This window comes from Podarcis raffonei, chromosome 3 (assembly GCF_027172205.1).
Source record: "Podarcis raffonei isolate rPodRaf1 chromosome 3, rPodRaf1.pri, whole genome shotgun sequence".
NCBI lineage: Eukaryota > Metazoa > Chordata > Lepidosauria > Squamata > Lacertidae > Podarcis > Podarcis raffonei.
This window is the reverse complement of record NC_070604.1, coordinates 21999971-22025416: the sequence shown is the minus strand read 5'-3', so window position 1 is coordinate 22025416 and position 25446 is coordinate 21999971. Positions and strand designations below refer to the sequence as shown.

Genomic DNA, 25446 nt, shown 5'->3' with positions numbered 1-25446 from the left:
GGCAACCCTGCGGGAACTCCCGCAGGGCTGTCTAGGCTGCGGATGGCAGCCTGCCGCCCGGCGCGAGGGACTCCCTGAAGCAGAGCGTCCCTTGCACCGGGCAGACATCCGCAGTGTGGGGAGCCCTGCAGGAGTTCCCCGCTGGGCTCCCCATGCTGCGGATAGCAGCCTGCCGCCTGGCGCCCGGGGCACCCTGAAGTAGAGCGCCCTGTGCCGGGCAGACATCGGCCAGCCCCACAAGCTCGGGGAACAGCAGGGAGGCGTAGCGCTGCCATCCCGCTGTTCCTCGACCTGGTTTGATTTCCCCGACCTGGTTTTGGGGGGGGGGGAATAAAGGAAACTTTTTTTTCCTTTATTCCCCCCCCCAAAAAAAACTAGGTGCGTCCTATGGGACGAAAAATACGGTACTTAGTTTGCCAAGGAACTGCTAACTTCAGGGCTAAGTCATCACACATGACAAAAAAACCCTGCCCTCTCTCTCTCTCTCTCTCTCTTTATTCACCATGACTCTCCTGGAGCAAGTCACAGACAAGGGTGGTGATGGTGAAACAGCCAGAAGACAAATTCAAAACATGGAATGGCTTTGTAAACGTTGTACACACTGTAAATGCTTGTTGGTTTTAAGAGAATGTCGAAGAATTCCAATTGGCAAGATTTTTATTTAAATATTTTATTCGACATTATTAATGACAAGTGTTAAATACAAAGCACACAACATTCAATCTAGCATTTCTGATGCAGCTCGTTGCGATTAGGCTCCATGATTACACCCATTTACAAATAAGTTACAAAAAAAATATTAAAACACAAATTTTCTGAAAATATTAAACTAAAAACAAAATCTGTAAAAAATATAGGGCTTGATCCAGCGGAAAGAAGGCACGCGCCCGCTCACAAGGAGGAGCTGAATAAGGCTCAACAGAACCAGAGAGTAAGGCAGGACAGGGAAGCACTGAAAGGAATGAGAAGCCCATGTGCACCTCCCTTATCCACAGCCTAGCCCTTCCAAGGTGCATCAATGGGCAACAGAGATGGCACACACAATTCTCTCATTCTCTGCAATATCTGCATGTACACCTGGGAGGGGAAGGGCAAGGACAGGTAAACAGGGCTCCCTATGGCATTTCTCTGCTTTGGCCAACACACAACTGGATCGAGCCAAATATTTGTAATTATTAATTTTTTGTTGCATATTTAAGAGCAAGTAGTTAAGACAAAAAGGGCAAGGCCGTTTGAATGTGCTTTAATTCATGGTCACATAATTAGCAGGGAAAATGCCAGTCCTGCCTTGCAAACTTCCTTCCCACCAATCAAACTGTGAATCTGTTTTCGTCGTGATCTTGATCCTATCGCCCGCGTTGAAAGTCAAGTCGCCTGGCTGCTGTCCTTCAAACGGATATAGTGCTGTAACGAATGTAGGACTGGTGGCCTTTGAGTTTCCTAAGAAACAGAAGAAGTAGAAGAAGACGACAGTTCAGGACCTGGGTTGCATCTTGAACGATAAATTTCACAGAGTGCTGAAGTCCAGCTTGCCTTGACAACAAGTGAGCCGCCACAAAGTACAACATAAATCACCCCAAACCACTCCAAGACTGGAGACCAAATCCTGTTACAAGTTAAACAGGAAGTCAAGCGTTTTCATGCAGGATTCTCCTCCAAGCCTTCTGGTCCAACTTCATTGTACAAAGGATGGTCTACTCAGCATGTATAATACGTTGGAGATTGGAACAATTGATGGGAGGGAGAAAAGGGGAATGTGGCACAGAGTAAGATATGGGGGAAGGTCTACACAGATCTTACTATGTTGGTTAGAGGTACATATCCAAGATCTGTTGAGTTTCATAAAATTCCAATACATATTGCATAAGACACAGATACAGTTTACAGAGATCGAGAGATAAAGTGTTCAGAGGCCATGGAATGCGATAGGCAACCAATCCATAACTTGCTATCTGAACAACTACAAGAGGAAGGCGGCCCATTTTCTTCATTCCCTTCTTGTATTTGGCTGGCTACTTCTGGGCAAGGTGGACCTTTGGTCTGAACCAACATTATAAGGCTCTTCTTGCATTCTCAAGATCTAGCAACGTTTGTCTATCAAAATACTTCCTGTGAACAAAATATTCAAGATACCTCCTATTGGCAGACTCAACATCTAAAAGAGGAAAATGTTGGCGTTGAATGGTTTGGGCAGTTACTACTTGTGTTGCAGGCAAAAGGGGCTAAACAGTAAGGGGAAAAAAGAAAGACCACATTGAAGCACAGAAAGTTGAAATCTAAAGTCCTGCAGGAACTTAGATCCGAGCTATCTACCAGCTCAAGCATAACCAAAATATTTTTTAATTGGTGTGCAAGTAAGCTGCGAGGTTTTCTTCACAGCTTGCAGGAGAGAAGATATTCAACCCATTTCGCTCATACGAGAGCTTACACGCACTTTACCTTACAGTTGAGGAAGCCAGAGTGAAGGTAAAAACTAAATAAAATACTGCAAACTTACAGGGCAAATTAGCCAAAGAATTGTGCACCTTCAATTCCAAACTAGACTTGGTAAACCTATAGCTGGTTGTGTGTGGCATCTGTTTATATTTAAGAAATTTACAAAAGCAGCATCTCTGGACAACTCTTGTTGGCAGAATTCCAGCCTTTTGAAAATACCCAACAACGATTTGTTTGCCTTTAGAGTATTTTAAGGAAGGTTTGTGGGAAACAAGGCCATGTAGTTGTTATGTAAGTTGTTACATTGCAACTATATTTCAAAAAGATTAAAAAAATGCTCAATCTACACAAGATGGTGCTACAGTGCTACATTCAAATGACGAAAACGCTATTGAGCCCTGTTTATCTGTTAATAGCAAACTTGTAGACCAAACATCTGATGATAATCTTGTCTTGTGTTTTTGTTATGCTATATCCATGTAGAATGGAGGAAGATGTTTGCTACTGAGAAAGTTCCTGTGAGCTGGGAGGGGGGTGGGAAGGCCCTCAACACATCTAGCGAATTTTTATCTTGGAAAACTGGCCAAGGTGCTTGCTCAAAAATGGCTAATCCGTTCAACATTAAGGCACTTGTAGCTTAGTTTTATAGGAGCAGGAAGCTCAGCAGATCAGCTTGTTGTGTTATGTGGCAATCCTAAATGACTGTTGCTCTGTTTGTTGCCTTGGGCACTTTGTGGAAAAAGCCAATTTCTGGGCTTGGATCCATACGAAAAAGCCCTGCTGAATGATGCCAAGGTCCAGCACTCTCTTTCCACAGTGGCCGACCAGAGGCAACCACACCAATGTGAGCATTAAAGCTGTTGAGAAGGGGGAAAAACCATCATCTGAGTTCATGTTCCTCATGCAGTGGGAGCCAAGGCAGAGAGAGAATTTCCCATGCAACCAGGAACCATGACTGTGCACGTTCTCAACCGTGCCCATTAGACACGCAGGGGCGGAGCTGGAGAAACTGTGTGGTGCGTTTGTGTGCAGGCACACAGGCTTCCTTGCATCCATGTATGTGCAAGTGTGTGAGAAGGGGGAGCCAGCTGTACTATCCCACAGGTATTCATGGACACCCCTTCATGAAACAACATAGTGGAGAGTTTTCATATTTTACTTCACTTCCATCAAGGGTGGAGATAGTTACCAGATTTTTGCAACTACTGCTGAATTCTAAGAGAGCCCTGCACTTACAAAACAGAGAGCTATCCAGAGCTTTAAAATAAAATAATAATAATATTTTATTTATTTATACCCTGCCCTCCCCAGCCAAGGCCGGGCTCAGGGCGACTAACAACCAATAATAAAAACAAGTTGAATGAATACAACTTAAAAAACAAGATTCAAGTACAACATTAAAACATTAAAATGCAGCCCACTGGTTCCTGAGAAAGACGCATGCACCACATCATTTGCTTGCCCGTCACTCTTGGAAGATTATTCTTTTAATGCAGCACTTCAGTAGGGCAACATTGCACATGCAGTAGGGCAACATTACAGAGGAGCGTTGCAGAGAAGGGGTACAGTTGCGAAAGAAGCAAAATTCGCACTAACTAGTTTGGGGGGAAAGGCATCTATTATTAAGGGAGAGGCTCAAAGCACCAACACTGCCATTTACCCATTCCATCGTTTCTATTAAGGAGACATGCCTAAATTTTTGTGGCTTGTTCTGCACAATGGGTTGGCTCAGTTTAACATATCTTCATGCATTTATTTACTAAGAAATGATTGTGAGAGTCAAGAACTAGAAGTGAGAGGTGCCCTTTCTCTATCCATTATTACTCATCCAGCTTTGGTAAGAACACTTTGCCTCTGTTTCAAGCAATGCAACATTATTTAGGGAAAACGGTGTTCTGAGGCTCCTATGCATGCCACAGACATTTTCCTGCACCGTACGCCACACTACAACAAATGCTGATAAAGCCTGCTTACGTTGAGAAGTGACCTATAGTAAACCCAAAACATAAGCTTTGTCAAAGACCACATTTCTCTCCCTTTACCCTCTTACGAAACAGATGTTGGGAGAGAGGTTTAAACGGCCAGCAACGGTGACCTGGCAACTCCATGGCTATTAATCCAATTCATATACAAAAGTATCATTTTTTTATTGCTGTATGTACTGGGAAAGTCTTACAGTGTCTGCCATAACCGATTTCTGTCATAATCTCTAATCACGCTTCCCCCTCCATCAGAGGGCCGGGGGGGAGGTTGTAGGGGTGGTAATATAATGCTCAGATCGTCTCCCACAGGATATTCGCTCCACAATAATAGCCTGCAACAAGGGGCTATTAGACCAACTCTCCCAGATTGCAGAAGTTTGCTTACGGGCAGTTAATTATCCACCACTCTGTTAGATACCAAGGTATGGAATCAAGTTCTGAAACTAAAATTAGGGCTGTTTCTCAAAAAGGCAGAGGAAGAAAACAAAGACATTAGGGGAGACGGATTTTTTTGCACCCGGTCCAGCACCGAGGGCCTTCTGGCGGTTCCCTCACTGCGAGAAGTCAAGTTACAGGGAACCAGGCAGAGGGCCTTCTCGGTAGTGGCACCCTCCCTATGGAACGCCCTCCCACCAGATGTCAAAGAGAACAACAACTACCAGACTTTTAGAAGACATCTGAAGGCAGCCCTGTTTAGGGAAGCTTTTAATGTTTGATGTATTACAGTATTTTAATATTTTTTTGGAAGCTGCCCAGAGTGGCTGGGGAAGCCCAGCCAGATGGGCGGGGTATAAATAATAAATTATTATTATTATTATTATTATTATTATTATTATTATTATTATTATTATTATTATTTGTCAAGGCAGTGTGCTCTGCCACGCATCTGATCTGAGTCTCCTACTTTGAGTCTGCTTTTCAGTGGCACATTTCCGATCCACGTCAGGAGACCCGGTGGCTTTCTACTTTGGTAGCATGATTCATTTGGTTAAGAAGCTAGCCCTATAAAACCAGGCTCTCTCTGTTCCTAAGACATGCCCTGTTTAAAATCCATGTGCCTATTATAGCCTGGAGAAACTAAATACAACTGGATTTTGTATAGATTGATTCTTCTTACAAGTTCTTTCCAAAAAGCAAAATGAATTATATGCCTTTGTTCCTTGCCTCAAGCCTGGGGTGCTATTGGATGGTGAAGGCTTAACTTCTTCTTTTTTTTAAATTCAGCCTTTAATTACTGCCAAAAAATCTCCATTGTACACTAAATATTATTTGTTTCCTCTGTGAAAATGGCATAGTTGCCATGTTAAGGATACTAAAAAGGTAGACGCTCTTAGTGGCTGCCTATTACTCAAGTTAGTTTTTAACAAAATGGCATTGACCCAAAACACACATAAAACAAAGACCTCAATTTTCTAGTCCTAGCATGCACTGACCTCAATCTTTATGTGCCTTTGTAATCAGCAAGCTCAGCAGCAGGAGATGGAGTCCCCCCCCATACAATCAGAATTCCACATAGTATTCTCTCTCTCTCTCTCTCTCTCTCTCTCTCTCTCTCTCTCTCTCTCTCTTTTTGCGCGTTTCATGACAGTATAAGCCAAAAAAAGAAGTTCAATTTAAAATGATGATACACAAAAGTGCCAGAAATAATATTATAATAGCAGAGCAATTTCAAAAATAGGAATTGTTTCCTGGGATTTCCTGTTTAATGATGAGCATTAAGACAGTTTATAACAACAGAGGGAGGTAAGCTGCTAGATGGATGTTTATTTTAGATGGAAATAAGCTACAAGCCTGACTAGTGAAAGAGAACCACAAAAATAGGACTATGCTGCCTTAAACCTTTTAAAAGGGAGAGAGAATTCACTCTAATGTTTCCAAAGTCTTGTACGTCACCATGGCTTACGAATTTACAGAAACACATTATTCTCTTGCTTAAAGATCTGTTCATACAAATATCCATTAGTTAACCCTGATCTCATTTGCTGCTTTTTACAGTTTATAATCTGCTAAAGGTTTCTCTGTAGAGACCATTACACGCTGCAACTCAGCCTAGGCTCTTGCTGCCATTGCAGACATCTCCCGTCCCTGCTTAAAAAGAAAAAATACTTCAAGTCTTGCTTTAGTCTTGAGTTATCAACAACCAGCCATTACACATGCAAACGGTTTACATGCACGCTCAATATTATTCCTGGTACCAAAGAAATAGTCGAATATTCATTTCACTACTAAGCAGGGCTATCTTGCCATCTACAATAATCTCTTCTGAAGTCCCTTGAGAAAGCAATCAATGGTTACAATTTTCTTGCTATGTACAGCAAGGCACTGCAATGCAGTCTTATCCATGTTTACTCATATGTAGGCCCCATGGTGTTCAGTATACGTATCTTAATTCCTAGTATACGTGCATGTATGACTGCAGCCCAAATAGCAAATTCCATGCTAGGGACCATGAGGAAAGTAACTGAAAAGCTGATGTCGTATACAAATCTATAGTGCAATCGCCTTTGGAATACAGTTCTGGTCGCCTCAACTCAAAAAGGTCATAGACTGTTATAAGAAGGTTATAAGAAGTGATGGCCGCCATTTTGGATGGCTTAAAAAGAGGATCAGTTAAAGGCTATCAATGGTTACTAGCCACAATAGTTAAGTTGCGCCTTCACTGCTAAGAGGCAGTATGTCTCTGAATACCAGTCGCTGGGAATTGCAGGTGGACAGAGTGCTGCTGTGCTAGTACCCTGCTTGTGGTCATCCCATGGGCATCTGGTGTGAGAACAGGATGAGCCATTGGCTTGCTTCAGCAGACTCTTCTTGTTCTTATGTTTTAGGACAAACTACTACATTACCAGATGCAGGTGGTGCTGTGGGTTAAACCACAGAGCCTAGGGCTTGCCGATCAGAAGGTTGGCAGTTCGAAACCCCGTGACGGGGTGAGCTCCCATTGCTCGGTCCCAGCTCCTGCCAACCTAGCAGTTTGAAAGCACGTCAAAGTGGTAAATAGGTACTGCTCTGGTGGGAAGGTAAACGGCGTTTCCGTGCGCTGCTCTGGTTCGCCAGAAGCGACTTAGTCATGCTGGCCACATGACCCAGAAGCTGTACGCCGGCTCCCTCGGCCAATAAAGTGAGATGAGCGCTGCAACCCCAGAGTTGGTCACGACTGGACCCAATGGTTAGGGGTCCCCTTTAGCCTTACAACATTACCATTGCAGTGTAGGAGCCTGTTCCATGTGGTGAAGTCCTGTTTTGCATCAGACATTAGACATTCAGGAACTAGCCATGCACATGCACATACAGCCATTCCTCACTCAGATCTGCAAAAGTGGAGATAATCTCCCTTGGAGCGTTAACACTAATGGGATAATGTTCAAGCGTCTTCCTAACAAGTACTAGCAAGAACCGCGATTTCTTAATTTGGTGTGGCGTGATGGGTGATCTAACAAAACCCAGTGCAAATAATTTATCTTTTTTTGGATGCAGGACCTTTCAATGACAAGAAATGAACACAACGTTACATTAGCCTGGTCGTTGGATCTGGTCTACAAATCTTGTAAGCTTTATTCAGCCATGTTAGGTACATTGTAAATAAATCTCTCTTTAAACATCTGAACCAAAATAAAGAGAGATGGAAACTTGTGCATACTTTCAAGGGGGAGGCTGGAATAAGAACAGAGTAGTGGCCCAACTTGGATTGTTAAGTATCAAGATTCAGTCTTGTCAAGAGATTTTGTGAATTCTCAAATGCTACTTTGACACTGATGATGAATGATAATATTATTATATCAACACTCACCCACTGCGGCAGAATAGCTGGGAAGTTCAGGGTAAAGTCTACCTGGTGTTCTTACAGCTGCAGAGGAATTCAGAATATATTTTATTAGTTAATATGCCCACTTAATATCTTCTTTAATAGTCTCAGTTTGATTACCATGAAGCAATAATTGCTTTTCCAGATATGACAGTCATAATTAAGCAGATCAAGAGAGAACAAATAATGACCCCCCAAAAAAATTAATACAGTGTTACATACGCTTCAGGTTACAGACTCCACTAACCCAGAAATAGTGCTTCAGGTTAAGAACTTTGCTTCAGGATAAGAACAGAAATCGTGCTCCGGCGGTGCAGCGGCAGGAGGCAGCCCCATTAGCTAAAGTGGTGCTTCAGGTTAAGAACAGTTTCAGGTTAAGAACAGACCTCCGGAACGAATTAAGTACTTAACCCGAGGTACCACTGTAATACTGAAAACAACAAACTGTTTTGTTTCCAGGACAATATGTACATATATCAAAGCAGATGCGGTAGGTGTAAGAAAAAAAAAAAGAATGCCTCTTCTGTGCTTACCAACTGCAGGGTTTTTGCAAGGATTTGTATTAAAATTATTTCAACCAACACCTGAGTAAAACTGATGGCAGCTTCTAAAAATCAATTTTAAAAACAGCATTTAATAACCCAGCTGATCCACCAGCTAAGGCTACAATAATATCATCAACTACCTGGATACAAGTATCAGTGAAGCTACTGAGACTTACCATATTTTTCTGTGTATAACATGCCCCCGTGTATAAGACCACCCCAATTTTTGGGGACCCAAAATTAAGGAAATGGGGGGAGATTGCCCAGAGTTGTTGAGCTTTTTTTGGGGGGGGGTTGCTGACAATTGCTCACCCACCTGACTGCCGCCGCCAAGCACACGCCTCACCAAAGCCACCAATTGTCTGCCCGCTCACCACCAGCAGGCACCAATTGCCCGCAAAATTGCCACAGCAGCAGCCAATCACTACCACGCCTTGCTGCAGTCACAAATCAACAATTTGCAGCAGCAGCAAATTACCACCACGCCGTGCCAAAGCCAACAATCACCCAACCAATCGCCACTGACAATCTCCTGCTCGTGGCTGTCAACAATCAGACGTCCCACCTCTGCACTATCCATGTATAAGAAGACCCCCAATTTTTAACATTTTTCTAGAATATAAAAAGCTCGTCTTATACATGGAAAAATATGGTATCTCTGAGAAGACCTTCGTAAGATCAGGGTTGAAGTGCCAGTGTTCAGCAGCGTGGCCCTTTCCCCTATATATGACCCTTTGTATACAGCAATGCCTCCCTCAATCCCCCCCCCCTTGAAGTAAACAAGGAATGCACCATGGACAGAAGAGCTCTTTAGGTACAGGCAGGTGATGCAACAATATGACAAACCAAGAACAAGGCAAAATCCTACATATACAAGACTTGTGCACATACACAGAATCACACCCCCCCATCTCATGCCGGCAGTCAAGAAACTTACCAGTTTATGGAGAAAAACAGAACTCAGGGAACAAAAAATTAGAATGCTTTTTTTTTTTAAGGGGGGGTGTTTACTGCAAAAAGAGAAAGCTGATAGTTATACAATACCTTCCGGTGTGGTTTGCACCGGAGTCCTGCGTGATTGTTGCTTCGACGGTTGCTCATTAACCTGGCAGGGGAGGGGGAAGAGAGATGTCAATATTTTTTACCTTCTGTTACAAGTGCAAGAAACTCAAAGGTTGTCAGAATATACACACACACACACACACACACACAACCCTTCCATGTTGACTGAAAAACTCATATGCCGAGCCATTCGGCTCAACGCAGTGCCGTATCTGTTGTGCGTTGCTCTTCAAATGCCCACACCTGGCTGGAAAAGTGGTCCTGAACTGTGCTATTGCCCCTTGCATGTGAAGAAACCACCAGCTTGCATGTGGCTGCAATGCAGGATACTGTGCCATAGCAAGAATCGTCTCCATTGCCCCCACCGCCACATTTTGTGCCTTTAGGCCCTCCCCCCGCGCTCCCCACTATTGCAAAGGCAAGGGCGTCTTGTTCTTGGCTCTTCAGAAATACAGTGGTACCTCGGGTTACAGATGCTTCAGGTTACAGACTCCACTAACCCAGAAATAGTACCTTGGGTTAAGAACTTTGCTTCAGGATGAGAACAGAAATTGCGTGGTGGCAGCGGGAGGCCCCATTAGCTAAAGTGGTGCTTCAGGTTAATAACAGTTTCAGGTTAAGAACGGACCTTCAGAACGAATTAAGTTCTTAACCCGAGGTGCCACTGTAGAGCCAAGCAGAATTCGCATGAGCCTGCCCCACACCTTCTTCGGTTCCCTTGTTACTGCCATCCAGCTTCTTCCTTCCTGAGTTTCATATTGCAGAGTGAAAGACTCGAGGATGTCGTAGAGGTCCTGCGCCAGAGGAGGAGGAGGGATGTCACCGTACAAAATAGCACTAGCACGGATCTCCCGACCATAGGACCTGGGGAAAGATGTGCGTCATGTTTAGTCTGCTAGGCGGAGAAGAGGGATTTCATGCAGTACCTTCACCAGGGGTAGGCAACCGTCTTGAAGTTGAGGACTGCCTACTAGCAGTAAAGGTAAGGGACCCCTGAATATTAGGTCCAGTCGTGACCCACTCTGGGGTTGCGGCGCTCATCTCGCTTTATTGGCCGAGGGAGCCAGCGTTTGTTGGTGTACAGCTTCCGGGTCATGTGGCCAGCATGACTAAGCAGCTTCTGACAAACCAGAGCAGCGCACGGAAACGCCATTTACCTTCCCGCCGGAGCGGTACCTATTTATCTACTTGCACTCTGACGTGCTTTCGAACTGCTAGGTTGGCAGGAGCAGGGACCGAGCAGCGGGAGCTCACCCCGTCGCGGGGATTCGAACCGGCGACCTTCTGATCGGCAAGTCCTAGGCTCTGTGGTTTAACCCAAAGCGCCACCTGCAGTAGGTGAGGCCAAGGCCAAAAGTGGGTGGGGCATTCATTTCCCACCCCCCCACACCTCAATTCTCTTTTTCACAGACACAGAACCACCCCACCCATCCTTCTACACACAAGCACATCTACTACACCCATCTATTATTATTATTATTATCATTATCATTATTAATTCAATTTATATAACGCTCTTTTATCAGAAGAACCGAGGGCACTGCACAACATTTAAAACACATTACAGAAAATCAGTGATAAAAACCTAATTAGAAACACAGTCAAACACATACTGACAGACAGCCTAATAATAAAACAGTCATCATCGTAACAGTCCACTCCCCCACACTTTCACAGGCCGTAGATGATTATAATAGCCATAGGCCTGGGTAAAGACATATGTTTTTGCCTGGCGCCTAAAGACATGTAGTGATGGCGCCAGGCGAGCCTCTCTGGGGAGAGCATTCCACAAATGGGGAGCCACCACAGAAAAGGCCCATTCTCTAGGTCTCTCATCCTGGCCCACATATGCACGCAGAAATGCGTGTCTGCCTCTTCAGCTGTAGGAAGAGCAGTAAGGAGCAGGGGATGCCCTGAACTAGAAAGCCATAGGCTGCTATCTCTACGCTCAGTTTTTATCTCTATGGTCTGAAGACAATGTGTGCTTGATTCTCTTGCTAGCCAGACTGAGTGTGAAACATCCTTGCCTGAAATCCTGGAGGAAGATGGGGCCCTCCTATCTTCTACAATGTGTTCGATGTTCTTTCTTCATTTACAGCATGCCTGTTACTCCAAGCAGCTTACAGTAGAGTCCACAGTTCCTCCTCCCTCTATTTTATCCTCACAAAGACCTTGTGTGGTAGGTTAGAGAGAGATCATGACCCACCCAAGGTTAGGGTGAGCTCCTTGGGCGGGTTGGAATGGGTCTGTCCTATCTCAGGGAATGAACATCGGTCTGTCCTGTCTCAATCAGACACTCTAGCCACTACAACTCCAGTTATTTCATAAATGTATACCCTGCCCTTTGTGGGGCTGTCATGGTGTTCTGACAACAGGAGCTAAATTTTGAGAAGAACGATCTCAACTGCCCAGCTACTTACTTGCCATTCGTCTCCTTCCTTTCAATTAAGCAGCTTCCTTCTAAAGACACCCCGGCGAACAGCCCTCGAGATTTGCAGTATGTATAGACAGCGGCAGAGCTTCTCAAGGCAACGTCACCTTCGAGATTTCTAAGTGGGAGGAAAAAACAAGAGGGTGGGATCCAGCTCAGGAGTCTCAGCAGTGGAAGCCCTGTGCGAGGACTTGTGCTTGTGCAATGGGGCTTCCCCTCCTCCTCGGAGTGGGGGGGGGCAGGAGAATCCCTGGGGACCTTATGGGGTCCTCGCCATGGGATCACATTCACCCGGTGCTATACCAGCTGCACTGGCTCCCAGTGGAGTACAGGATCAGGTTGAAGGTCTGGTTTTAACCTTTAAAGCCCTATACGGCCTAGGACCCTCGTACCTACGGGACCACCTCTCCTGGTATGTCCCACGGAGGACCTTATGGTCTTCAAATAAAAACATCTTGGAGGTCCCGGGCCACAGAGAGGTTAGGCTGGCCTCAATCAGAGCCAGGGCTTTTTCGGCTGTGGCCCCGATCTGGTGGTCGCTCTGTCACAAGAGACTAGGGCCCTGCGGGACTTGACATCTTTCCGCAGGGCCTGCAAGACAGAGCTGTTCCACCAGGCCTTTGGTCAGGGCACAGTCTGACCCCCTCCTTTGGTGATCCTCGTAGAACTCTGGCCCAGTGGTTGCCATTTGATTTTAGAATGCTGTGTTACTTTTATTGCTGTTAGCCGCTCTGAGCCCGGCTCTGGCTGGGGAGGGCGGCATATAAATATATTATTATTATTATTATTATTATTATTATTATTATTATTATTATTATTATGGCGGAGCTGGAAGGGAGAGAGGAGTGACTGCTCTGTCTGCCACGCTGAAATGATTGCTCCGATGGAACAACTGCCTTAGTGCAACACAGAATTCCTCCTATAACCACAGAATGGGAGGACTTGGGAGAGTTGGAAGGGACCAGGTGGGTAATCTAGTCCAACTCCCTGCAACTCAGAAATCTTTTTGCCCAACATGGGGCTCAAACCCACAACCCTGAAACTGAGAGTCTCATCCTATCTGAGCTATCTCATCTCATGATCTGTTCTCAGCTTGGGATACGTTTCCACATTTCACCAATACTCGAGTTCGTGTGTGTGTGTGTTTGCAGTTGCACATTTCCCCCCCTTTTGAATAAGGCTGGCAGGACAGTGTTGTGAACTGCCAGTGGTGCCCCCATCCTTGGTGGTAATAGTCAACTACTCTATATAAGAATAAACCACTACAAACCCATTTGGGTATAAACATAATAAACCTGATTACTTGTATATAGACAAATATGGATGTTTTCAACAGAGATCTTCACCCTAGCCTAAAGTCCTGTCCAGCCCACAGTGTACACTGTTGCAACGAGGAAACCTTATGCTGCAAGCTGCTTGCACTCACGTAGTGCTATTAAGAATTTTTAGGGATTCTGCAAAACAGTGCAATCCCCATGAAACAACTCTTGCTAAACAGAGTGCGCGTCCCCTCTCCTTGCTTAGGAGCCAGGGAAGAAAGACCTGAAGGATCTCCAGCTGTTTTGGAACTACAACTCCCATCATCCCTAAACTAGCAGGCCCAGTGGTCAGGGATGATGGGAACTGTAGTCCCCAAAACAGCCGGAGACCTAGGTTTGGGAAACTCCACCCTAGAGAAAGCATGCCCATGTATCCCTTTGAATTCTCTTTTCTTGGAACTAAACAGAGAGAAAGGAAGTGGAAATCAGAGACATGAGTCACATAAGTGGGTGGAAAGCAACAATCTACAGGATCTGGCCCAAAGGCTTCCTTGCACAGCACCCATTATTGTCAGGAGCGCTTAGTGCTGTTGTGCTTAGTGCTGTTGTGCTTAGTGCTGACGTGCTGATGTTTTGTGTTAACTGTCTTGGAGAGAAGCCCTGCTAAAATCTTCCTGCCCACTCTGCCAGTAGGCAGTCTCCAGAGACTGGTTTTGATATGAGGAAACAAACATTCAGACAGCCGACTCCTCAAGGCACCGTGAACTAGAACAAGTCCCTGGAGCTTTCCCTCCACTCCACTCTCATTGGATGATCAATAACACCATTTTCAGCTTACTGAAGATAAATAAAGCTGTACGGTAACAGCTTTTGAGAGCTCAGTATCCTTTAGCATTTCAGTGACACTCACCTCCCCAAAGGCCCAATTGCGACTGTAAAATTTCCTCCCAGAGTAAGATTGCCACCTTTTGCAAAAGCTTCAACAGCTCTCTCATGGTTCAGTATTACCACAAGGTCTGACACCTGGAGAGAGAAAATTAAAAAGCAGAATGTTGAATCTATTTTCAGAAGGAAAGAACTCAGATTTTTTTCGTTTGCCTACAAGCCGAACAGCATAGAAAAAGAGGCCCTATCGAAAGACTACTTTCGTGAAAACAAGCTGAACCAACAAATCTAGTAATCCCGGTGAATGCTTATCCTGGGGAACAAGAACTGAAGGTAGCTATTTATTTGTCTGACCAGGGCACACTGAAAGAGGCGGAAGGACACACACATCCTGCAGGTTGCCCATCACCCCATTGGTGGATTTTTATTTTAAATAAAGGTAAAAGGTAAAGGGACCCCTGACCATTAGGTCCAGTCACGGACGACTCTGGGGTTGCGGCGCTCATCTCGTTTTATTGGCCAAGGGAACTGGCGTACAGCTTCCGGGTCATGTGGCCAGCATGACTAAGCCGCTTCTGGCGAACCAGAGCAGTGCACGGAAACACCATTTACCTTCCCACCGGAACGGTACCTATTTATCTACTTGCACTTTGATGTGCTTTTGAACTGCTAGGTTGGAAGCAGGGACCGAGCAACGGGAGCTCACCCAGTCGCAGGGATTCGAACCACCAACCTTCAGATTGGCAAGCCCTAGGCTCTGTGGTTTAACCCACAGCGCCACACGCGTCCCTCTTTATTTTAAATAGTCAACTGTTTAATACACTCTTGCATGTGTACACAGGGCACCACAGTCACCCTCTTCCGAGCTATCCAAACAGATCAGCTCATGAGCAGGGAGTTATTGCCCAACCTCTGCTCATCAAATGATCAAACTGGGTATACTACACCTCTTCTTCTTTTTGCTGCTGCAAAAACCAGTGGGATCTGGAAAAGTTGCTTTCGAGTCATGCTTAAGCCCCCAAACTTGGGTGTGGGTGAACCACACTTTAGCTACTATGCATAAGTTTTTTTGGTTTTTTTTTAAAAGTGCTCTTCCCCTCATTTAGCTTGATAAACCCCTTGATCATATGGGAGACTGAAGGGAGTTAAGTAGCTGTCATCTCAGAAGGAGCAAAAATGTAAACAAGCCCTTAGGAAAGAACTGCAATACAGATGTTCGTTCTGAAAGCATCCCTTTGTCACCTTGACTCGCGCTGGCACAACCAGAACTGAATTGAGTGCACTGTTTTCAAACAATGCCTAAGAAATGTAGCATTTGTTTGAGTGAAGGGAAGCAACCAGCGTGACTTGCTGTAGAATGAAAGAAAATCAGGATGTAATCATTTTGGGGTGGGATGGGGAGCAGGGGCGGAGGAAGGAGGGTGCAGTAATAGCAGGCTGCCCTGGGTGTCACTACTGAGGGGGCTGACAAAATGCCGGGCGGCACTCACTGTGGGGCCTGCAGCGCGCCTGAGCCATACATCTCTCCTGGGAGTGATGAGGTGGCTTGGGCACCCGCAGGCTCCGCTTTGCTCCAAACAATCTGCCCACCGCCTCCCCCTCAGCTGTAGGGCGGCTGAGTGGGAGGAGGCAGGCAGACTCCTTGGAGGCCCCGCAAAGCGTCATACCCCGACTGGCCCTGCCTTGCAGGCAGCTGGTCCCGCCCCTGGGCACAGGGCACTCGTGCTGCCCCAGGTGCCAAATTGGCTTGCTCTGCCACTGGGGGCAGGGAGAACATTAGGCTGAGAAAACTCTCCACACAAGCTTCTTGACATTTCATCATTTCATGTTACTGGGGAGGGTGACAATACAGACCACGATCATTTGGCCAGTCCTGGGTGAAGTGTAATTGGAGGTCCAAGTGACAATTGTTTTGCCCTAGTTATGCCTGCTCACAACACAGCAACACAGGTAGCTGCATTGCTCCCAACTCAGACAAGTAGGTGGGAGGAAGGAAGCTGGCTTTCCAGTTTGACTTCTGCGGCTGCACCCGCACATGGCAGCTGCTTCCAACTTCCTTCCAAGTTGAAGTAGCTTTCAACAGAATGGGCAGCTGCAAGAATGGATCAGCTACTACACCAACCGCACAAAGAGGGTTTTGTTTAGATTTCTTTTGGCTAGCGACAACGGGTGGTATTCACCGCTAGTACTATTCAGAGTGGACTGATTGAAGTTAGTGGACATGACTAACTTAGGTTCACTGAAGTTAGTGGACTTCGGTTCATTATTTTCAACAGGTCTACTCCAAGTGGGATTTAGCTGCATACAACCCTCTGCTCTAGTTTTTTTTTTTTTTTTTTTACCTGCTTGGGCAAGAACTGGTTGGCAGTCGACAAAGCATGCACAGAAGAGATCAAGGTTATACAACACTCGCTGGCAGCATCTCAGAGCTCCATAGCCATGCCAGTTATCCATTATCAGGAGTGGGCAGCACTTTACTTACTTTACAGAAAAGCAAACAAATGGCATGCTTCCTGTTCAAGTTTCCTCTCTGGACGTAACTATCAAGGAAAAGCATTATAGCTGTGCTTTGGTTTGGCAAATGAATGTACAAGATAGGCAAGCAACCTCTTTTTCCCCTCTTCCATCACTAACACTTGAAAGACAGGATGGGATACAAAAGTCCCTGCTAAGTTACCATATCACAGGACTTTGACCCTCTAGCTCAGTGGTTCTCAACCTGTGGCTCCCCAGATGTTGTTGGACTACAACTCCCATCATCCCTGAGCTCTGGCCTTGCTAGCTAGGGGTGATGGGAGTTGTAGTTCAACAACATCTGGGGACCCACAGGCTGAGAAAGGCTGCATCACTTCCCAACTTGGGCCTCGAGCTGTTTTTAGACTACAACTCCCATCACCCCTAGCTAGCAAGACCAGTGGTGAGGGGTGGGTGGAAACCATAGCCCCAGCTGGAGACCCAAGTTTGGGAAACAATGCTGTAGATGTTCACAGAATCGTAGATTGCAGAGTTGGAAGGGACCCTGAGAATCATCCAGTCCAACCCCGGCAATGCAGGAACATGTAGCTGTCCCCATATGGACATCAAACTTGTAACCAGGGGATTATCAGCAACATGCTCTAACCAATGGAGCTATCCAGGCTACAACTCCAATCATTCCTAAGCATTGGTTATGCTAGCTGAAACTGATGGGAGTTGCAAATCCAACACCATCTGGAAGTGCATGGGTTCTCCAATCCTGACTATAACAGAGCCTCTTGCAGTCTAGATACCATAAAGAAGTACAGTCATACCTTGGAAGTCAAACAGAATCCGTTCTGAAAGTCCGATTGACTTCCAAAACGTTCAGAAACCAAAGCGCGGCTTCTGATTGGCTGCAGGACGTTTGGTTTCCAAAAATAGTTTGCAAACCAGAACAGTCACTTCCAGGGTTGCGGCATTCGGGAGCCAAAACGTTCAAGAACTAGGCTGTTTGAAAACCAAGGTACGACTGTATCATAAATGTGAATGCAAATATGAATGTTTTAAAAAGAACTCTTGCCCAATTTAAAATCTTATTGAACCATACAGACATACCTCTTCTTGTGAACGCTTCATGTTGTGTTTTTTCGGGCTAAGAACGCGGCAAACCCAGAAGTGTTTACTTCCGGGTTTCGCTGCGCACACACACAAACGTTCTGCGTGGTTTGCACGTGCGCAGAAGCGTTCTGTGCAGTTTGTGCATGCACAGAAGCGCTTTATAGCACTTCGCACATGTGCAGAAGCGCCACTCTGGTTACGGATTTTTCGGGGTGCTAAGGGTACCCCAGAACTGATCGTGTCCTCAACCAGAGGTACCACTGTATATGAGTTTTAGTCAATCACGTACCAAATCTGCCTAAATTTGCATGCAAGAGGAAAAAAATAGTCCTACAGGAGGAAGATATGCTCTCTGTGTTACTGTGTGATAAATAGAACTGCTGCAGCAGGCACTGTCGTAAAAAAGAAGCATTCTGCCCCTTTCCACACACAGGATCCTCATCTGTAATTTTTACTACGTATATCATCATAATTTAAAAACTCTGCCCAATTAATTAGAGACATGATTTTAGGTGTCAATCAAAATGCGTGTGCGTGTTTTCTAACCAACTAACTAAATGTTGCAGCATTAACTTACCTCGATTCCGATTTCAAATCCGCCACCAAGGCCAGCTATCCCGATGGCAGATGGAGCTGACCAGACTAGAAGAGAAACAGAAACACACTGTGAACATGCAGAGCATTTTACTTTAGAACTGAATGAGATAGGCAGGTGCAACAGGAAAAGAGGATGCCGCTGTATTAGACTCGCGTATTTGAAGTTCATTTGCAAATAATCCAATGCCATTCTGCAACGCTTTATTCACAAAGAAAAAGAACTTTGAAGGAAATCGCTTCATACAGTTCAGGCATTTCTACAATGCTGAATTTTTTGTTCCAATACTGACTTGCAAATGAAAGACTGCACGTTCAAACAAAATATGTACGTAATACAATACGTAGGTCATTTTGAAAAGCATGATACAAATGTATGTCAAAGTGTGCTGAGGAAAGCTGGAAGCTGTTCTTCAAAATGTTTTATTTTGCTCCCAGTTTTGAATCTCATGCACAGCTGGAGAAACTACAAAATCCAGACAGTTTTGGTAAAATTTAGAAAGCTTGAGTAAGGCAAGTCACATCATGTGCTACATACACCACTGAAACATAAACAAGCCACAAACTATTGTTCGGGAATCTTAACAGGAACTAAATTCCTTTCAAACCCTCCATTAGCTTCTGCCAGCCACTAATTGTCAGACTATCTGCCGTGTCAATAGAAGGAAGTGTGGCAAGTGGAGAGACGCTATTGTCTTATTATCTAATGTCCTATTATTCTTCGTGAAATGTGCCCATGCTGGTTTTTGCGACCGAGGTCCTGTGTTTATGTCTTAGGGGCTGGCCACTGAAAGAATGGGATGCTGGATTCAGGCCTGACCCAAGACATTTTGGCACCTGAGCAAGCCACAAAACAGCACCCTCCACCAGGGAAGAAGGGGTGAGTGAAGATCTACCCATCAGGAACGAGGAGAGGAATAAAGATCTACATCAGGAACAAAGGTGGGAGGAGACCAGCAGCCCCTCCTATTCACCAAGAGGCCGTTGCAGAGGTGGCATTTGGGCTGCCAATGACAGAGCAGATCTGGCCTCAAAAGAGAGCACCACAGATGTTGCTGCAACTGCGGCAATGAGTGATGCATTCCTACTCCCCTTGGGCATCCTGCCTCCTGAGGCGATTGCCTCACCTTGCCTCATGGGCAGGCCGGTCCTAGCTGGACTAGATGAGCTGCTGGTTTGATCCAGTAGGAGCTTCTTATGTTCTTAAGACACTTCCAAGAATGTCACTAGGCATCTATTCCAAGGATGTCACTAGGCATCTACAAGGTTGGAACTTGTAGCCCCTCTAGATGTTGTTAGATTACAACTCCTATCCTCTCTCACCACAGCTTATGTGACCTGGGGCTGATGGGAACCGAAGCCTATCACCTGAAGAGCCACAGAGGTAAATATACTTCTTCTAAAAGAAACATGGAGCTGCTCATTTTTAGTCATTGGAACTAACCAAACAGGACTCTCATGTACAGGAATGCTCCCATGATGTAATTCGCAGTGTTTTCAAAACAGCAAACTGCAAGCTGCTTTTTATGACCAAGTATAAACTCAAGACAAAGGGAACATTTGTTTGCGAGCTATTCTTCGGAGATTACGGAAGTGCTCAGTGCCTGCCAGCAAAAGGACACAGATATGTGCCTTTGAAACATGCCTCCACCAGCAAGACAATTCTGTCTCAGTTTTAGGATTTTTGTTTTCAACGAGAGCCTTCACACAAACTGATTTGCTGGAGGGAGGGGAAAGCTTCAGGCTTCTTGTCTTGCTAATAAGAGGTTTGTGTGAATGGGCTTCAAGGTGCTTGTTGACCAGAGAAGCCTTTTCCAACCTGGTGCCCATACTATGTTGCTAAGGCTACAACTCCCACTATTCCTGACAATTGGCCAAGAGGGCTAAACAGATAGAATCATAGAGCTGGAAGGGACCACAAGGGTCATCTAGTCCAACCCCTTGCAATGCAGGGATATTTTGCCCAATGTGGGCATCGAACTTGACCCTGGAATTAAGAGACACATGCTCTATGAACTGAGCTGATTGGAAAGAGGCAAGTGAGATGTGTGTTAAGACTCCAGTAATATCTGGAGGGCACCTGGTTGGAAAATTTGGTCTAGGGAATAGCACCCAGTTCTGTACTTTAACTTCACTATTATGCTTCTGGACATCATGAGATTGATTTCTTTTTGTACAACTGAATAAACCCTGATAGAATGGTCTAACCTTCTCGGCCTACCCCCTATCTTCCCATTTTTATAATGAATAAATACACTCAGCCAGATAATCAGATGAACAGACACATACTTCAAAGAAGTGAAATTTGTGACGGGGGCCTAAGACTCAACATCCTCCACGTTCAGCTGGGAGGGTAGTTGCCAGATATGCCCGATTCATAATAGCTCACAATTTCATCCCAATGGACATGCAGGCCCTGTTAAAGTTTGAAAAACTCTTGGCATCTCTTTTTGCACGCAGAAGCATTTGGACTGCTTTAAAAGGAGGAAAGGGCAAACTTACTTCCGTTGGGGAGGCGAGCCAGAACGATCCCACTGCCTCCTCGAGCTGTTACCAAAAACCCAGCTTTGATTACAGACAAGACTGCAAGACCTTTTGCTTTGGCAATTACATGGGCTGCAAATAATGAAATTAAATAGTTAGATATTAAGGAGGCAAAAGAACCGCTACTAGGGTTGTGTATTTCCAGAGGTAAACATCTGGGCAAAAAAGAAAAAGTTGTTGAGCCATCAAAAAGAGGACATGTCCAGGATTTCCTGGACATATGGCAACCCTATCCACTCCCAATTAGGGGGGAGAGCTTTTTTAAATTTTAATTGAGCTGTTATGCAGAGACTTGACACTTTGAGGCAAAATTTTGCTTTGATACTCTTGATCAAGGAAGTCAATGAAGTCTGTGGGACAGACCTTAGTTTCACTTTCAAATCTGGGACCAATGGGCAAGTTAGTTTTGAAGCTTGCCCTTCTGTGTGTGACGCTGATTACTAAAAGCAGAGAGGCAGGAAAGGAATAACCAGATTGCCATTTAACTGGCATTTTACGGGGACCAAAACGTTCGAAAACCAAATTGAGGCTTCTGATTGGCTGCAGGAAGCCCCGTCAGACGTTCAGGTTCCAAATGAACGTTCGCAAACCGAACAATCACTTCCAGGTTTGCGGCATTCGGGAGCCAAAACTTCTGAGTTTCAGGGTGTTCAGGGTGTGCAAGGTACGACTGTACATTGCAAATGAATTTGCAGGACATGCCTTGGACCACTGCTTTTTCCTAGACTGCGATACCAGCTTCTTTCCAGGAAACAGTTTATAGAAAGCTGGGATTGCAAAATGTAACAGGGGCTTTAAAAAAGAAAAAAATCTGCACACAATCCATTTTATGTTACCAAATGCAGATCCCAGGCCTTTAATCAGGTGAACTCACAAAGACAAGATTAGAGGGAAACTTAGCTCTAGAAAGAACAAACAAACAAACAAACTGAAGTTGTGAACAACAAGATGAAAAACTCTCTTTTACTAACCAGGTATGATCTTGTCAGGGCCATTTCTAGAAGTGATTTCTGTAAATTCTCTTAAAATCTTAGCTGCCTTCTTTGCTTCCGACTTCAAATTGGAAGGTATAGGGTTATTCACTGAAAAGGAGGGGAAAAGGAGTATTGTAAGCAAAACACGAATATTTCAAAAGGGGGTAAGAAGCATCTGTTAGTTCCAAGAGCTGGTAACATTTGTTTCAGTCCGCTTATGTTGCATCCCTAACAATCTGGTACTTGCTTAGTAACACCATACAATGATACCACTATCTCCTCCATTATCAGCATAAAGACATGTCTGTGGAGAATCATTCCACAGTACAATTTGCTATTTTTGAGTATTGAGCCTATGGAGAAATGACACATTCTTTCACCAGTAGCTCTGAAGCGTGTGTCAAGCTAAATAAAAAATTGATCCAATTTCATTCCACCAGTGAGCAACCAAGAGCTGCAGCAGGCAACGTTAAAATGCAGATAAGTTCCAGCAAAGGGACTTACTAGCTGATGGCTTTGGAGTGATTATGCCACAGCTGATTTAAGAATGATGACATCAAACCCTACGCGAGTCAAGCATATGACAGAACAGGAATACAGGCAGGTTTCTAAAAGAAGCTTGAAGTCTGCAATTAGAATTCTGACTAAGAGTGCTGTGTTGGTTGAATATCTCTGCAAAGTAGAGGCTCTCACTGCATATCAAGATGGTTTAAATAAATAAGGTTCCACTGCAATCTCCATTAGCCCAAGGGGGGGGGGAATCATATTCTTTTGGGTCCTCTTGAAATGCTTTATAAATACCTGTCCTTCATTGATGTCACAAGAATAAAAATGTAAACCACAATGTCTATGGAGCACAAAACCTATTGTTAGTAGCCAAATTGTTTACATTCCATCCATCCATCCACACTGGACCTAAGCATTATTAAACATTAAGCCACTTAAAAGCATGGGCACTTAGGCTGAGCTATAAAGGTTAAAACATTTTATCTGTATTACTGAGGTGTTAAAAGTTACTGAGGAGCAAAAGTAAATATGTGAATAGCTTAGGTGGCAGAACCATTAGATTTTTTGGCGTAGCCTTGAAATACTTTTCACCTAAGGAATGGTTGCAGAAACTTTATTCATTTAACACAGTGCCATCATTGTGCATTGCGCTTGCAGCATAGGAAAGGACAGGAGTTTTTCTTGAGGAGCTTACAATCTAACAAGATACACAGCAGAGAGGCCACAGGGGAAGAATGTGCTATCATGAAGTTGCATGCATTTAAGGCTTATTTTAGTCTCACTAATGCATGAGCAGATTGCAACGAAGACTTCACCAAGGTGGCAGGTTTTGCAGGAGGGATTTGAAGAGAAAGAGGTAACCTCACAGAGAATAGTTTGTCATCAATACAATGCAAACATCTGTCTTAGTTTTAGTCCTCAAGAGAAGTTAAAAGGAATGACTGATGGTAGCAGGATAATACAGGCAGTGCACATGAGAGCTGGTAAAGATTTTTCAAGTATTAACAGAAGCCCTGTTGAGCATAGGATTGCACTCACAGAATGTGAAATAGTTGGGGGATTTTTAAATTCCTCTGACTTAGATCCAAATGAGAAACTCAAAACACTGCCAACCCTATACAATGGAGTAATCAATCCATAAACAAACACTGTGTGAGATATTATGAGTTAACAAAGATCCACCCAGTAAGATAACAGAAGGCAAAACTAATCTGCTCATAATTTCTCAGGTGAAATATTTCTCAAAATTAATATACAAACAGCTATTAGATACAAGGTCAGCTGTGTCCAAAATAAGGAGCCAGAAAGATAGGAGAGCATGAGATATCAAGAATGGAGAAAACTCCCTCCAATGAAATTGCTCAGTACAACTAAATCTGGAGCAAGGATTGGGTGGAAGATAGTCTTGTAAACGCACTGTACCAATCACGTTATCCTTTGAGTACCTCTGAGGTCTCCCTTATTTTGTTCATAAAGAAGGGGGGTTGTCATAAAAAAGTCTAGCACAAAAACATGAACACAACAGGTGGAAAGAATTTATACCCCAGCGCAACAAACCTGACTTGCAAAACTTTCTTATCAGCAATAGAGAGAGAGAGAGAGAGCGCCATCAAGATGGTTTGTTGGAAATCTGGCTGCACATGGTTATCAGAGTTTAATTACATTTCCAATTATACTTTCAAACTGTACAATGCCACAATCATAGTACAGTGGTACCTCTGGTTACATACGCTTCAGGTTACAGACTCCGCTAACCCAGAAATATTACCTCGGGTTAAGAACTTTGCTTCAGGATGAGAACAGAAATCATGAAGCAGCGGCGCAGCGGCAGCAGGAGGCCCCATTAGCTAAAGTGGTGCTTCAGGTTAAGAACAGTTTCAGGTTAAGAACAGACTTCCAGAACGAATTAAGTTCTTGACCCGAGGCACCACTGTACTGAGTAAATACCCGCCTTTTTAAAACATCACATACAAGGTACACAAAAGGCACATGTTTTAATCAGTTGTTATAAGTTCAGTTTTATGTTTGCTATGGGAACGGTGCAACCTTATCATTGGACACACAAAGTGATATATAGAGGCAAAACAGTAATGAAATGCAGGCCTGAATCTCTTTTCAGGCAAGTCCTTAGGGAATCTAACAATCCTACCTACAACTACTCAGAAAAAGTCACGTTAAGTTCAGTGGGGCTTGCTCCTAGGTAAGTGGGTACAGGATTTCAGCCCAAATGACAAAACATTATCAGAAGGATTTTATGAATCTCATGGCAAATTACCTTCATATTTGAAACAGCTTGAAATGAGCCTCTAAGTACGCACAGACTGAACTCCCCATCCTCCCCCTAAGCAGGATAATCTTGCTGAATGAAAGCTGAAGGGTAAAATAATATGACAGCAGCTGAGCAGAAGAGGAGAATGAAAATATTTGCTTGAATTTACCTCTTTTAAAGTGGCTGCATACAGATACAGAGGTATTAGATGACTGCAATATTTTGGAGAAGCAAAACCAAAAAGGAAAGCAATGCTAAGAAGCATGAAACTTTCATGTAATTCAGGCTTTCAGACAATGTTTTTGTAGCAGTCAGGTGTCCACATATGCAACAGAGGACAGCTGTGGCCCTAGCTTCTGGTATCGCCAGGTAAACTGGGGGGGGGGGGGGACTTTCCTGAAACCCTTGACAACTGCTGCTAGTCAGTGTAGACAATACTGAGCTAGACAAAGCCAAAGGCCGGTAAAATACGCTTTCTCTTTTTAAATTGCTTTTATTGATTTGCTAAACAGTTATCAAGGCGGAATACAGAGCTTGGCAAGAGAGAAAAATATATACCAGCTAAAGACTGAAGTCACTT

The 25446-nt window shown here is 44.4% G+C and overlaps 1 protein-coding gene across 1 annotated transcript in view; it reads right to left on the bottom strand.

Annotated features, from left to right (window-relative positions):
* Positions 1 to 639: 639 nt before the first annotated feature.
* The window catches only part of SH3YL1 (SH3 and SYLF domain containing 1), a 29113-nt gene continuing 4306 nt past the window's right edge, over positions 640 to 25446 (bottom strand). Inside the window, exons 2-10 of the mRNA XM_053380797.1 lie at positions 22088 to 22198; positions 21075 to 21188; positions 18556 to 18620; positions 14428 to 14540; positions 12248 to 12376; positions 10532 to 10691; positions 9810 to 9870; positions 8206 to 8262; positions 640 to 1440 (exon numbers count right to left, since the gene is read on the bottom strand). Coding sequence (XP_053236772.1) covers positions 1244 to 1440; positions 8206 to 8262; positions 9810 to 9870; positions 10532 to 10691; positions 12248 to 12376; positions 14428 to 14540; positions 18556 to 18620; positions 21075 to 21188; positions 22088 to 22198 — 1007 coding nt within the window. The 3' untranslated portion in view covers positions 640 to 1243. The remainder of the gene's footprint in view (positions 1441 to 8205; positions 8263 to 9809; positions 9871 to 10531; positions 10692 to 12247; positions 12377 to 14427; positions 14541 to 18555; positions 18621 to 21074; positions 21189 to 22087; positions 22199 to 25446) is intronic.